Source organism: Haplochromis burtoni, unplaced genomic scaffold, assembly GCF_018398535.1.
Source record: "Haplochromis burtoni strain Fernald_Lab_line unplaced genomic scaffold, NCSU_Asbu1 Contig_135, whole genome shotgun sequence".
Classification (NCBI taxonomy): Eukaryota; Metazoa; Chordata; class Actinopteri; order Cichliformes; family Cichlidae; genus Haplochromis; species Haplochromis burtoni.
In genome coordinates, this window is record NW_024582496.1 from 160,730 (window position 1) to 176,912 (window position 16,183).

The window sequence follows — 16,183 nt, forward strand, 5'->3', positions numbered from 1 at the left end:
ATTAAATGGATTTTCAATTTGCTGTAAATTCACTGTACTTTTCAGGCACAGGCTGCGTTGTGGGGTGGATTACTCTGGGCTTTTTACATCTTCATTTTTCTTTTTTTAACATCTTTATTTAAGAATCATTATGTTGACGTGCATGATGGATGTTCTGTTATTTAATTGACCATTTGTTTTATCAATATAAATGCAATACAGTGGGCCCTCGTTTATTGCAGGAGTTACGTTTGAAAAATAACCCGCAATAGGTGAGATCCGCGATGTAGCCAACTTTCGTTTTTGCAATTATTATAGATGTTTTAAGGCTGTAAAACCCCTCTCTACACACTTTATATACTTTTCTCATATGTTAAATTCTACCTTCTTTTATCATGTCCAGAAGTCCAACTTCTTGTGCAATGGTAGCATCTTCCTTTGCCTTTTGGGTGCTCCCACAGGTGCCTTTGATGGTGCAAAACGTTTCGTCGACATTGTTGTTTTTGTTGGGGAGAAAACTTACAAACATACAGTACAGCACTTCAGAGTCACACTGCTAGGGATCGAAGATTTATGTAAATTTGACAAGCTGAACTCATTCTGTACTCATTCTGTACTGATATGTTGAAATAGCATGTAATTAAAGTGTAATTACTTTATCGTAAAGTGTTCCTGTGTATTCAAAATGAGCAGCACCTCTTCCCCATTAACCTGTTATAGAGTTGAATTTTAAAGTGAAGTTCAAATAAATAAATCTGACACTAAGTGGTTACAACTAATATACTCTCCCTCTCCCTCTCTCTCTCTCTCTCTCTCTCTCTCTTTTTTCCTACCAAAAATGCTTTTATTATTACATTTATCTGTTGGGTTGGGAAATGGTGGCACTGACAAAAACACAGGAGGTGGAGCTGAAGGTGGCAGAGGTAAGATGTTAGGATTTTTTTGGGGAAGTGACCAGGAGGGACAGGATTAGAACTGAGTATACCAGAGGGGCAGCTATATCACAGAGATAGCTGCTGTTGAAGATGGAGCTGCCAGGCAAGAGTTAGAGAGGAGGATCCCAGTCCCTCTTCACTATATCATAGGAGGAGATGCAGAGGGTTGATGTGACAGGAGAGGATGCTAGGGATAGGGTGAGACGGAGGAAGAGGATCTTTTATGGCAACCAGTCAAAAGAAAAAAAGAAAGAGAAGGCGATCAGTAAACTGAGAGAACAGTGGTTTGAGTTATGGAAAATGGCACAAAATGATTTGAGATGGTTAATAATGACACACATAACAGTGTGGTCAGTTTATATATCTGTGTGAGTGCATTAAAGCCTATTAATATTTGACAGCCGAACTGCTCGAGTGTAAGTTTCCTGCATTAGTCCTGCTCAGTGGCGCCATTGAACATTTACACAAAGCTGGATCTTTCACTGTTGTTCAAGGTGAACAGGGAGAACACATGCTATCTAGTGCACTGGCATGGTTCACTGATGAGTTTTTGATTGTTTGTGAACAATAGCGGCACTCAATGGTGCAAAGAAGGCAAGCATGTCTGCTCCCTCAGCATCCCTTTTTAAAAAGATTTTTAGTGTTTCTGGCCACCTGGTGAGTGTACGCCTCACATTCAGTTTCATCTCCATGACAACCGACCAAACTTCACTCACTGAATAGGCTGCCTTAAATGCCTGAAATCTCTTTAACAGCTCAAGAGATGCGCCAGGGTTTACATATGCTACTGTGGCACTTTCAGACTGAGCGACTAACAGTTACATTTAAGAAAATATTAGAACATCAGCCTTTTCTTTTCAGTAGTGCATGGCCTTTACCGCTCAGTGGTGTGCTCTGGGTGTTGAAGGGCAGGTCCACAGAGACTCCTTTTTTATTTATTTTAAGCTACAAAACTGACCAGCTTTAAGCTTCAGGCCTTTGCCTTGTTGCACAGAATACAGAACAGTCATCTCTTTTCTGTTTTCTTCAGTGTAAGTAGGCGCAGAGCCATTCCATTCTTCTGCCCACTGTTCAGGTCTTTGCATAGACAGTATTTGTGTTTTGGCTCTAAGCGTGGCACACTGCATAATTGCATTTTGCCGTGTCAGGTCTCACAACTGCAGACTTCAGTGGGCTCATCCACAGACACACGCCTGATTAACAATAGGCTGGCTCACATGCTTTTCATGGTTACTTAATTGTTTTGTGTCCTCTCATGTAACCCACTCTCTCTGGCATTATATTAATTAAACCTTTTAGTTAACGGCATAACTCATGCTGTTAAATCAGAAAGTACAAAGGTATTAAGTCGCCACACTGAACTAATAGTGGGCCAAGGTATGAGTCATTTTCCTCTCAGGCTTTGTGGAGTGATATTATGAATTCATGGCGGTTGAATGTCAAAATTATTATTATTATATTTTTAGATTTGTGCTTAATTTGCACTATTAGCCATGCAGGATGCATCAACTCTGCCTTGTACTGTATGCCAGCACAGTCTCACCTAAACAGAATCAGATAAGCAGACTCTGTCTGTCTGCTTATTGATAAAAACAAAGAGTCTTGTCAGCTACTGACCAGACTACTGACACTCTTTCCTCCGAAGACTACCATAGAGGCCTTTTATGCAACTATATGACTAAATGTATGTAAAATGTGCGCAGTGTCATCACCTTTACAAGGGCAGAATTTGGCACCCTGCATCCCTTAAAATAAAGGGTCTAATTCTAACTCAAACCATCATCATTTTTTTTTACTTCAATTTAACCAAGTTCTTCAGTGCCAAGTGAAAATTAGACGTGCTGATCTGCACATTTAAAACAGACTTGGACTCAATATTCACCTCTTTATTTAGGATGGACCTATTAATAACTTTTACACTACTTTATAAGTGTGTGTGTGTGTGTGTGTGTGTGTGTGTGTGTGTGTGGTCCAGCCCTAACTAAGTTGTGTCAAAAAGGAAAGTCTTAAGTCTAATTTTAAAAGTAGAGACCTTGTCTATCTCCTGAATCCGAGCTGGGAGCAGGTTCTACAGAAGAGGGGCCTGAAAGCTTTTAAATATCCCAGGTACCACAAGTAAACCAGACGTCTGAGAGCGAAGTGCTCTATTAGTCTGATGTGATACTATGATGTCTTTAAGATAAGATGGGGCCTGATTATTCAAGACCTTGTATGTGATGAGAAGGATTTTAGATTTGATTCTGGATTTAACAGATAATGAGTATTCTAAATTGTAAATTGTGAAAATATGTACATAGCCTTTTGAAGCTCAGATTCTTTTTATTTTATTTGTATGTATTTTGCATAGCTTGTATTTCTTTGGGGTGTTTTTCATTGTACTTGTAAATTTGTAGTTTTTCAAATTGTTTTTAAATGTTTTTTTTTTCTATTCTATTTATCTGTCTATGCCTATTTTTTAAAAAAAAATCTTGATCTCAGTGAGACTGCAGGCAAAGCTGGATCTATTAGTATGTTCCTCAAGCGGTTATGCAAACTTTCTACTGATAACAGAATTCAGCATTATCTTTTTTGTCAAAACACAAACCAGCCGATTTAGATTTCTGACTGTGAAAGAAGAAATGTCAAGCTGTTCTTTCCTTCAGGTGATTTTAGACACACTCAAGGTTGTAGATTCAGCCCTGAATCCAGAGAAAGTCGTTTTGTGTGCTGTTGTTGCTGTGCTTCAGATTACGTCTATATATTTAGGTGTTATTTATTATTTAAACTCTAAGTAACAAACAAAAAAGACCCCAGTGTGTTTGGAAGAAATCTGAAGACCAAAAGCAGATATAATAATCTGTTTCTCCCATTAATTCTGTTCTAAATAGTATCTCTTATTATGTTTGATTACCATTTCCACTACAAGGCTCCTAAATAATTTATTTTCTATTTGTTCTGTGATTTGCTTTTTTTACTCTGCAATGCTGGTTTCAGCTTTTACTAAACCCTTTAGTCACGTATCTTGATGCATATATTTTGTCTTATTGTCTGTAATTCTTTGTCAGCAAAGCAAATTTTAAATCCCTCTTAGTCAGCTGATTCAGTAAAAACATGGCTATTTTTCACAGGAGCGGCTCTTATTAATCTTCATTTCCCTGAGTCTTCAATGGTGTCATGGTGTCATGATGTTGTGAAAATGTGCTTTCAGTCAGCTCATATGCCTCACACTCACAGCTGTGTTTTTGGACAGTGATGTCCTGACAGCACCTGAGCCATGCATATTCTCAGTATGTGATAATTAAACACTAATAATAGTGTGATATTTAGGCCTGCACATTACCCATGAACAGAAATCTGTAGGATCTGCGGTGCAGACATACAGTAAAGCTACTTTTTAAGTTTTTTTAAAATTTTTTTATCAAGACTTAACCTAAAAAAACACGTTTTCAGTTATTTAAGCTATATTTCAGCTACAGCAGTCAAACTACATCAATAGGATATAAACGATGGAAATAGCCATTGAGCGCTTATCTGTAGTTTGTGAAGCCCTTTTTAGGGGCTTTACATGTTAGCATGATTGCTTGGCATCATCTGAAGTGGCTACATTTGGAAGAGGTGCTACATTATCAAAACACTCACAAGATCTGGTTGTAAGATGCATCTATACTGCATGAGAGCATTACTTGGATATGTTATCCATCCATCCATCCATTCATCAGATCACCAGTCAAAGGACTAATGCTAACTTTCACATCTATGGCCAATTTAGAATCACCAGATAACCCAGCGAGCATGTGTTTAGAATACATCCATGCCAGGCTAGTTAGGGCCTTTTTGGGATGACTTTGCATGCTCTCCCAGGGCCCAGGGTGGAACAGTGGTGCAAGAAGGTCCTGGAGTTGAATCCAGATACCAGAAATCTTGTCAATTACGGGTAAATAAAAATTAAATAGAATTTTACTCACCAAAACTGGACCATGGGCTTCTTGGATGACCTACACCACACATGAGACCATTTTGCATGTGCTTTGGCACAAAAGGCACCAAAGCTACAAACACTGTTGAATTAGTTCAGGTAAATCCTAGCAGACAGCAAGCAGCCTAGTTGGCACCCACATCTCACCCATTCCCTGATTTAAGTGAGAGGTTATTAAAAATAATCACAGCCTCGTGAGCAGGAAAATTAGAGGAAGAGACCAGGCTGTAAACATAGGGTGCCTATAGGGACCCAACTTCAAGTACCCATTCAAGGAACAACAGTTTTTGGCACGTCAATGATCTACTTTTTAACCCCAGCGGTTGGTTTTTGTTTAATAATGACAATTTTTGTGTCCAGTTTGATTTTAGCCTTACTGATGTTTTTTAAGTACATTATGATTTTTGCATCTCATTCACACATTTACTTGAGCCCTGTTTTGTAAACTCTCAATGATTTTTAAAGAAAATAAACAGGCTGCTTTAAAGTAAGAATAAAAAGTGTGAAAGTTTGACCGTCCAAAAACTGCATTATCTTAAAAGTGTGAAGTGAAATGTTTTTTGTGATTGCATAAGCTTAAATTCTACCAGGCAAACAGCTCTAAATAATTTGCCAGGCTTCTGGAAAGGCCATTCTCATTTCATATGCTCATATTACTGCTCTGTGCGCACTGCAGTCATCCTTGTAGACTGTTTTGTCATTTAGTGGAGATATTCATAGGAGACTCATACTCCAGCTTTAAACAAGGGAAAGCAAGCCAGACTCCTACCCCTTTATGGCTGCACGGAGACCGGAGTGCAGCGCAGCGCACTTTGTGCATCTGACTGAGCAAGGCTGTCCGTTCATATTATGCTTTCACATTACAACGATCCATAAAGCGTTTTAATGTGGGCCCATCTACAAACCTTCAGTCTGAATAAAGCTAAATTACATCATGCTGCTTGCCATGCTTCTGTTTCCCCATGCATTCGTACATGGTGAGGAGTTCAAAGTCACCGTGAGCCCTGTAGTGCCAATGCACCCAGTAAGTCTGGGATGAAGCTGTTTGTAAGTGGAAATATAGACCTGAAGTGGAATCCACTTTACTGCTGTACTTGCTGAAGTTTCCTGCTGCATGATTCATTTCAGTCTGTATATTTAATGAAAGTGACAGCAGATTGCACCAATTAGTGGGATAACTGACGTAAAAGTAAGATGAACCACATCCTGTGTAAATATTTTTTCCCCTTACATGCTGTGATTGATAAATATATAATAAATGGTATAAATATGCTCAAAGAGAGAGAGAGAGAGAGAGAGAGAGAGAGAGATGTGGTAGTTTATATTTGGAGGAAAAAAAGAAATGAATTTATACGTTTCTTGTTGAACCCGTAAAACCTCATCTACAGATATTTTACTGGATCGTGTGTTACAACATTAGCACGACACATGAATGTCCATCTGTCACTGTGATGTTTTTTAGTTTTATTGTCCAGGTTCTTTCTAGCTTTGTGTTTTTGTCTATCTTTGGAGTAGGGTTCTGTATTCTGCTGCAATTTATCTTTCTGTTATTTCTTGTTTATTTTCTTATGCCTGATACAAGTTCTTCATGGTGTTGTTATTTCATCCTTTCAATTCGGAGCTTCTGTTTTGTAGATCCTTAGGTTCATTCTGTTAATCCCCCTTTGTTTCCCCATTCTGTTCCTCTGCAGTCTTTTTTCTGTGTTTGTCTTTTTGTCTTGTTCCCTCATTTTATTGTCAAATAATCGCCTCTTCAATCAGTTGTGTTGCACTCTTCCTGTTTTATTTTGCTAAGTGTTGTTCAGTTTAAGTCCCTCTTGAGTCTTCATGTTAGTAACTCTCGGCTATGTTCTCACCTGTTCTCTCTCATCTCAATATCTTGTGAGTATATGTTGTCCGAGTGTCCCTTTGTCCTTTCTCGTGTACTCCCTCATGATTGTGTCTCCCTGCTCTTGGTTTCCTAGTTTTCAGTTTCCCTGTTCTGATTTTTGAGTTCATCCCTTGTCTCCCGAGTCCTGCATCTGGGACCACGTCCTGCCTTTCTGTGTGACTATTATATATATTATATTCAGTGAATTTTAATGCATTTGGAATAGTCTGTTGCTTTAGCAAATGCCATTGCTCACAAATCCAGGAAATCTTCTGTTAGATGATGAATAACTCCACAGCAATGCAAATGCAGTTGGAGCATCAGAGTTGCAGCAGAAGTGCTTGTGCAGATCTTGTTGGTGAAGATGAAAACCAATCAAAGAAAGCATGTGACCACTATGGTGAGCCTGCCACCCCTTCTGAAAGCAGATGGAAGGGGAAACGTAAAATATCACGTGACAGTCATGTGATAGCATGTATACAGGGAGTGCAGAATTATTAGGCAAATGAGTATGTTGTCCACATCATCCTCTTCATGCATGTTGTCTTACTCCAAGCTGTATAGGCTCGAAAGCCTACTACCAATTAAGCATATTAGGTGATGTGCATCTCTGTAATGAGAAGGGGTGTGGTCTAATGACATCAACACCCTATATCAGGTGTGCATAATTATTAGGCAACGTCCTTTCCTTTGGCAAAATGGGTCAAAAGAAGGACTTGACAGGCTCAGAAAAGTCAAAAATAGTGAGATATCTTGCAGAGGGATGCAGCAGTCTCAAAATTGCAAAGCTTCTGAAGCGTGATCATCGAACAATCAAGCGTTTCATTCAAAATAGTCAACAGGGTCGCAAGAAGCGTGTGGAAAAACCAAGGCGCAAAATAACTGCCCATGAACTGAGAAAAGTCAAGCGTGCAGCTGCCAAGATGCCACTTGCCACCAGTTTGGCCATATTTCAGAGCTGCAACATCACTGGAGTGCCCAAAAGCACAAGGTGTGCAATACTCAGAGACATGGCCAAGGTAAGAAAGGCTGAAAGACGACCACCACTGAACAAGACACACAAGCTGAAACGTCAAGACTGGGCCAAGAAATATCTCAAGACTGGTTTTTCTAAGGTTTTATGGACTGATGAAATGAGAGTGAGTCTTGATGGGCCAGATGGATGGGCCCGTGGCTGGATTGGTAAAGGGCAGAGAGCTCCAGTCCGACTCAGACGCCAGCAAGGTGGAGGTGGAGTACTGGTTTGGGCTGGTATCATCAAAGATGAGCTTGTGGGGCCTTTTCGGGTTGAGGATGGAGTCAAGCTCAACTCCCAGTCCTACTGCCAGTTTCTGGAAGACACCTTCTTCAAGCAGTGGTACAGGAAGAAGTCTGCATCCTTCAAGAAAAACATGATTTTCATGCAGGACAATGCTCCATCACACGCGTCCAAGTACTCCACAGCGTGGCTGGCAAGAAAGGGTATAAAAGAAGAAAAACTAATGACATGGCCACCTTGTTCACCTGATCTGAACCCCATTGAGAACCTGTGGTCCATCATCAAATGTGAGATTTACAAGGAGGGAAAACAGTACACCTCTCTGAACAGTGTCTGGGAGGCTGTGGTTGCTGCTGCACGCAATGTTGATGGTGAACAGATCAAAACACTGACAGAATCCATGGATGGCAGGCTTTTGAGTGTCCTTGCAAAGAAAGGTGGCTATATTGGTCGCTGATTTGTTTTTGTTTTGTTTTTGAATGTCAGAAATGTATATTTGTGAATGTGGAGATGTTATATTGGTTTCACTGGTAAAAATAAATAATTGAAATGGGTATATATTTGTTTTTTGTTAAGTTGCCTAATAATTATGCACAGTAATAGTCACCTGCACACACAGATATCCCCCTAAAATAGCTAAAAACTAAAAACTACTTCCAAAAACATTCAGCTTTGATATTAATGAGTTTTTTGGGTTCATTGAGAACATGGTTGTTGTTCAATAATAAAATTATTCCTCAAAAATACAACTTGCCTAATAATTCTGCACTCCCTATAGATAGAGGGCACACTTTGCTGTGACATCAACAGCTGCAAGTAATTAAAGCTTCACTGACTGGAACGTCATTCCTTATGCTGCACTGGTTATTAAAATCACAACGTTCGGATGTGAAGATGAAGTGCTTAAAATATATTTTATTTTTTTTACAACAGCAGCCAACTCAGATATGATATTTGCACTTTGGCTTTACTTCATGTTGCTTAACAAGGTCTGCCCTTGTTTTTCTTTTCATGGATAAAAGGTATTTTTTCCTACTCTTTCACACCTGACAAAATTTTGATGAAAACACTAGTAGCCCAAAAATCTTTTCAACAACGTCAGTCATTCAGTAAGCCAAATTCATTCTCCTAGCATAGGCTGCCGCTGCCTCTGCGCTCTGACCAAAATACACACAGGAGACAAAACAAAAATCCATTAAATAGTTGATGCAGCCTTGAATAAAGTCAGTACCTCTGAAGCTTTGAAATGTCTCTGTGGACTCATAAAACCAGTGACCCAGATGGCTCCCAGGTTGTGGGGAGCATGCAGTTACGCTATTTTGTGTGAATGTCAGCGGCCGTGTGTGCCTTCGCACACACAGAGACACACTTTAGGTGAGTTGTTTGTTGTGTGAAAATCCGTGCAGTGCGAGGCTACGCACACAGATATTGTATGACCCAAGTTCAGGTCCAGAGAGAGACAGAGGGAGAGAGGAACATGACTGAAGTGAAGCGTGCAGAGAGCAGCCTGGGTTGTGAGCAAGAACAACCTCTGCATGTGGAATGAGTTCCAGGCGGGAGGCAGAGAGGAGAGGAGGAGGAAGCACTAGTGCAAGTGCAGCAAGCTTCTCAGCACTGGTATGTTAACAACACGCCAGGTTTTGTGTGCGCCTCTGTGTGCACGTACATCATGTGTGCGTATGTGTGTGTGTGTGTGTGTGTGTGTGTGTGAGAGAGAGAGTTATCTAGTAGATGGTAGGGTATGATTGCCGTGTGCACGAGGGAGGATGGAGCTGCGAGGCACTGATTGGTTGTGCACTCTCATAGGGTGTGGCCAGAATGTGAATGACTGCTCCTGCCTTTCGCGCTGCCAGGTTTTTGGGGACAGTTTCTGAGGAGGGATGGGGTGTGTGAGACTGTGTGTGTGGAGGAGAGAGCATTGGAGCCTGTGAGAGAAGGCAGGAAAGAAAAAGGGAAAGGGGGGGCAGGAGGACAGAGAGAGAGAGAAAGAGAACAGGAGCTTGTGAAGAGAGGGAGGGAGGGAGCTTCAGGCAGCGAGGCTGGACTACCGCTCAAACACTGCAGTCTTTCTTTTGCTTCTCTGAGGAAGCTGTCTTTCTCTTCTCGCTGCCTGTCTCTCCTTCTTGCTGCTTCTTCTCTCGCTGCTTGGCCATGACCCTGGTGGACACCTTGATCTCCTTGCCCACCTAGAGAAGAGGAGAGAAAACGCTGTAGCGGAGGAGGGAGACGAGAGGAGGGGACAACCGCACACTTTGCTTCTCTGATGAGAGTCTGGAAATTAATTAACCACCATCAGCACAGGGGGGGGAGAGCAGAGAGGGGCTCAGGATTAGAATAAGAGGGAGTTGAAGAGAGTGATTTGTTAGATGAGAGTGGAGAGACGCAGAACAACCCCTAGACACTTTTCAGAGACAAAAGGTTCAAGTTAGGGCAGGAACTAAAGAAGCAAGGAGGAAATTGGGCAAGGCAGGAATTCCACAGGGATACAAATTGAAGAAGCCAAAGAATGGTCTGCTCATCAGCGTCATTCATCCTTTCATGCCTTCTTCCATTCTTCCTCTCACATCCATAACACCATTCTTCCCGCTCGCCTCCTTTTCTATCTTAGTTCTTTTTTTTTTTTTGCTCCGTGCATGTCAGCAAAAGCACATCGCCAGTCACATGCCGAACACTCAGACGCAACTAAGACCAGAGAGTAGTGTTTCATTCTCAGCGGACATGCGCTCTGTCTCTGAGTAAAAGAAGTTGATTAACCAAAGCAGGGGTGCTGTTATTTGCCAGCCAGGAAGCACCTGCTCAGGAATTTCTCATGAGACCAGGTAGGACCATTTCTGGATCATTTTGGCAAGCCCAAGGCGCTAGAGAGGTCAAACTCTCCAAGCATTTACCTGATTGAACCTTTATGAGATGAAACTGCAGATCAGCTTATCTGGGAGCATCACACCTGTGTGCGAGGGATTAAAGAGATAGGGATGTGCAGATGTGTACGTGTATGTTGGGATTATGTCCTAAATGTTCAGATTTACACAGTTGTGGCAGGATTATGCAAACTGTCCTGCAGAATATATAATATATAAGATTCAAAAATAGCAAGTCAGTTGAAGTGAATGGCAGCATATTGTTTTCTCTCAGATTACATCAGATCACGTGTGATCCCACTCTGGGTATAATTAAATCAGTAGTTCAGGAGTTTAATTATTTTGAGGCTAGGTTAGAAATACTACTGAAATCCATCTCGCAGCCCCCCCTCAGTGGAATACCTCTTTGTCCCTCGCTGTGGACTTTGTTCAGACCTGAAGTGAGCAGAGTGACTATTAAAGACTCCTAAAGGCTCATTCAGCTTCCATTATGAGACGCTCGAGCACAGACGAGACTCCATATCGGCGCAGTCCATCTCTGGACAGCAAACCCGACACGCCGCCGTTCACTTCTGGGTTTCACCGCTTTAGCGGAGAGTTCGAGTATAAGCGGCCACCGTTTGCATTCGGCTTTCACACGACAAAGGGGCCGCAAACATCCAAGGGACGCTATGCCCAGGGCAAGAAGTATGTGGTGTTTTACCTGGACCTCTCCTTCATATTCCTCCTAGAACTGCGGCGCTGCAGGATGGCTGAGGGTTGCATGATGGCCCTGCGATATGGAATGGTCTTCTTCAATCTCCTCTTCTGGGTGAGTTCTGTCTTTTTTCTTTTTTTTTTTTAAATCTTTTTATATAAATATATGTATTCTTGTGCATGACTTTTGAAGAGGGGGGACTGTTTGTTTTGCTGAAAGTGATACTTTGCTTCCTCGCCTCAGATTTTTCTTACCCCGTTTTTTTTTTCCAAAGGAGCTCTCTTATGCATGTCTTTGTAACCACAGTGATGTTAGAGGAGTGAGGAGGGGGCAGAGTTGAGAAAGAGACAGATCATGCATTTAGATCATGTGTACAAAGCCCACTGTGTGGGTGAGTGGAGCCTTTTTTGCTCCCTATACAGTTCGTTGAGTGTGGGTGTGCACTGCATTGTTTGCCGTGTTAAGCTGTGACACATTTGGAGCTTGCATTATGTGTACACTAGTTAATCACAGAGTTACCATTGTGTTGTAATTCTTCACCTACCTCTGCCTCGCCCTCCTCCCCATACAGCAGCACTTCTTAGTTCACCAAGGCATCTGCTGTCAATCTGCTCAGTTCAGTTGATCGTATCTTTTTGCTGTGGGTTGAGGGTTGAGCTCCGCTGTGTCTGCCTGTCTCGATCCATCTCTGATAGCCCCCGTTACCGATCACTTGCATTTTCATTGTGAAGTCTGTCATGTTCCCCAGCTGTAAAGATTTCAAGCTTGTGTTGTTTTTTTTCCCCTCGCAGACTCCTGTTGTGCACTCACTTGCAACTTCTTGGAGAGCTTTATGGGGTTTTTGGCCTCTGTGGTTACCTTTCTGGGATTACTTTGATTTGTCATACGTCTGCTCTTATTGGTAACAGAATGAGATGAGGCCTTGGGCACTGAAATGCAATCTAGCTGCCAAGATGCAATCTCCCTCAAGGAATGAGTGACCTTTTCACCTCTACATCTTCAGTCAGCTATAAACGGCTGTCAGAGAAGGGTCGCGGTATTTGTTATTAGCACTCGGTGTGCATGTGTGACTGTGTGTGTGTTGCCACTGGGGATAAATAATGACCACTTGACCGAGGGTAGCTATAACCTGTTTCTGATAAGCCAGTTGTATTAGGTAAGAACAGAAGAGCTCTGCCAATTTAAAACTAAGGATGGTACATTTTGACTGTTTCGTCCCAAACTTTTTGCAGATGATTTTTAAATTTTAAGGGGATACTTCAGATTCTTAAATTTGAATATTTTTTACATTGTAATGTGGATGTCAAACTCAATGTATGTGGGCCACATACAGTCCACTTTAATCTTAAGTGAAGTGAAACTGGCCCTTTCGGTTGGTGTAAAGAACTTTTTACTATATATTTATTTATAAATATGCAATTTCAATGATATGTCTCAGTTTTTCGATATGTTAAAGAAATGCTGCTGCAGTAAATTAATGTGGCAGCACAAGTCTTTGGGCTTAAATTGTAATAATTTAATGTGTAAAATCATGGCACAAGCTCTGTTAGCTCATTGCTCACAGCTTTTTTTTAGTTCACAGAAAGTGCTCTATTTTTACACAGTGGCTCTATTTTCATCGATAGAGAAAAAAACAAAACAAACAATAATTTTTCTCTCATTTAGTTGTTTATTCATTACTTAACCACTTTGCTGTAGCATGAATGGCCTTGGGGGAGGTCTTTACCAGTTGAAAAAGCTGTAAAATGTAGGAAATTACTGTTAATATTCATGCTTTTTCCAAAGCCCTCCAGTGGGCCAAATTGAAGTTGTCATCAGGATGATTCTGGCCCCAGGGCCTTATGTTTGACACCCCTTGCATAGATTGTATGAACAGTGTCCTGATGAAAATATATTTGCCCTTTACTTTCACTTTCAGAAGGAAAAACAATGTGACAGTTTACATCCTGCCTGAAAACAAAGCTCTCAATAGCTCCTTCCCTCTCTTACAGTAGACTATTTATATTTGTAAGATTACCAGGTGAACTGGAGGTGGGAAATTATTTGTCTCAAAGTTTCATGGCATTAACACTTCTATAAATAAGTGTTATAGGTTAACCTATAGGTGCATAGGTTTCTTCAGGTGTCGAAACAAACTTAAATATATGAGACTAATGTGTGCAAATAGAGCGACATAAATAGCAGCTCTGTGCAGTGAAAAGAAAGGTGTGGTCGTATTTCACTGAGCGGTGTTAATATATTTATATGCTACCCACCGTGTTAATATAGCGGTGTTAATATGCTACCCACCGTTTTTAATGCACCAAGACTTGAGGCTTCTGCACAGTGCTTGACAAACTGATCCATTGAGGAAATCATCTCTTAAGGTGGCATTATTGCTTATTTGCCACAGTCTGACAGCAAAGTGGTTGGCATTGATGTTTCCATTGACAAAGTTATTTCACGTTGTTAAAGGCGTAATAGAACAGACCGGTGTTTTGAATCAAATTAAATTTAGTAATTTTATTATCCAAAATGTTTTGAAGAAATATCAAATCTGGGTTTTTTGGGGGTTATTAACAGTCATTTTTATTTGCCAGTGAATGGGGCCATATCTCCTTTACCCATGCCAGCCAGTGCCAGTTGACTGATCTGATCCTAGCAACTAATATTGAATTTGCCAACACTACTTTCTGCTGTTTCTTTGGAAACGTTTGAGCTTTTTGAATTAAACCTTGTCAATGTGTCAGTGTACGTGATTTGCCAGAGTCACATCAGATACATTTTTAACTTACAATCAAGTGAAAACATCTTCCATGACCCTACGCTGTGGTACTTCACAACATCGACAAACTACAGCTTTTGTTATTGTTTTGAACCCTATTTGCAAAAAAAATAAAAAAAATAAAAAAATGCAGACTTTAACATTTTTTTCTTATTCCATAATTAAAGTGTTTTCCTCCAAGGAAATAATGAAACGGGTTATTTGTCCCTAAATGATGTTAAAGGTTTGGTTAGACTTAAGTCAGGAGGCAGAGAGGGTTGTTGACTAAACCAATGGTTGGTGGTTAAATCGCTGGCTCCAAGATACCGAACCCTCTGATGCATCTATGTGAGTGAGCTTAGGTATAGTAAAGAGTTCTGTGTGTCAGTGGGTGAATGAGCCTTGTAGTAAAAATGCACTACACAGGTGCCAGTCCATTTACCATTTCGAATTAGGTATAAACAGCTTGATTAGATTCATGAACAAAAGTTCTCCAGTGAAGTTAAAATTTGAGTATTAAAGGTTTTTTTCAGTAAAATGTGTGTTTTTGTTTTTTTTTGTCAACCCGTCCATCCACCTCGATATCCTTCCTTACAAAATACGTCTTTTCTTACTAAACTGGCACTTGTTCCTAATGTGGGCATCAGAGGGTTTTTTCATAATAAAATGCAACTTTGAGGCATATTAAGCTGCTTGCTGTCAACAATAACAAGTTTTCTACATTGCATCTCAGTGCACCACTAATATACTTCTACATCGAGCTACTCAGGTATGAATTTTCTTCAATTAGCAGAGAAAATAATAGTCTTCCATTTAAAAACAATTAAAGTATTACAGAGAACGACAGGAACCTTGTGAAGAGCACTTCTCTCATTTTAAAATACATTTTTATAATTCTCCATAAAAGGTGGCGGGCGATAAAGTTTCCATTTAATTACCCCACTTTCCTTGAAATGAGGTTGGAGCGAAACGGTAAATTCCAGTGCGTCAAAGGGAAAATGAGAATATAGAGTGAGGAAAACACACTGATGAAAGATGAGGACTATGACAAAACATATCATCTGTAGCAGCTCACAATACCTTATATAATGTTAGGGGTTTATTCTGTATTTGAAGAATGCCAACTAAACATTCATCTAACAATTCAGCACAGCACCAATCAGTTTCTTCCTTACCTACGGACATACTCCACTGTGCCCACGACTGTTTAACGTGGTACTGGAGCATTACTGATGAGCATGTTAGTGAAGTTAAATAATTAAAATATGATGTCTTAGCATATAATAAGACTGTCTGCAAAGATAAGTAGTTATTTGTCATGTTGTAGAGACAGATGACTCACTGATGACTGGGAAAGAGGCTAAACAAAAAGTTTCATGTGATGATATCCTTTTTGATTCATATAAACAGAAAAAGTTTTAACATTAATTAACACAACGAGAGTTAAATTTAAACCACTTTTCTCTGACAGGTGGAGATGAATAAAAAAACCCACAGCATGCATACTGTGAGAAGTCACACTGTCTTGTGTGAGAGTACAGTGTTTCTTTTTATAAACTCTATTTAAATTTTCTTGGAATGTGTTTGTGATGACCTTCAGGGAGGTTACAAGCTAAGAAGGGTTATTTTGAGAAAAGAAGTGCTCTCAGTTTTCCTTTTCCAGTGTTTCCATAGTTTAGTGGTTTACATATTCACCTCGCCAGCGAAAGATACAAAGAAACAGACACAAATCCCGTCCTGGTTGTGTCAGGAGAGGCATCTGGCATAGAAATCTACCCAGTCAAAGAAGCGGTGACCCCTTGTTGCAACATATTTGATTTTAATTAGGAAGGAAAGTAGCTTCCTTGAGAAAAATCACCTCTTCCAAGGTGATTTTTTGTTGTATTAA

At 40.4% G+C, this 16,183-nt stretch overlaps 1 protein-coding gene across 3 annotated transcripts in view; it reads left to right on the forward strand.

Annotated features, from left to right (window-relative positions):
- Positions 1-16,183, forward strand: part of tspan4a (tetraspanin 4a) — a 166,824-nt gene that overhangs the window by 40,871 nt on the left and 109,770 nt on the right. The window contains exons 1-2 of one of the 3 annotated variants that reach the window (XM_005930766.3): positions 9,809-10,816; positions 11,587-11,666. In XM_005930766.3, coding sequence (XP_005930828.1) covers positions 10,807-10,816; positions 11,587-11,666 — 90 coding nt within the window. In that variant the 5' untranslated portion in view covers positions 9,809-10,806. Of the gene's footprint in view, positions 1-9,795; positions 11,667-16,183 lie in introns of those variants that run through there. The other 2 variants (XM_005930767.2, XM_014336296.2) reach the window with 2 other exon arrangements.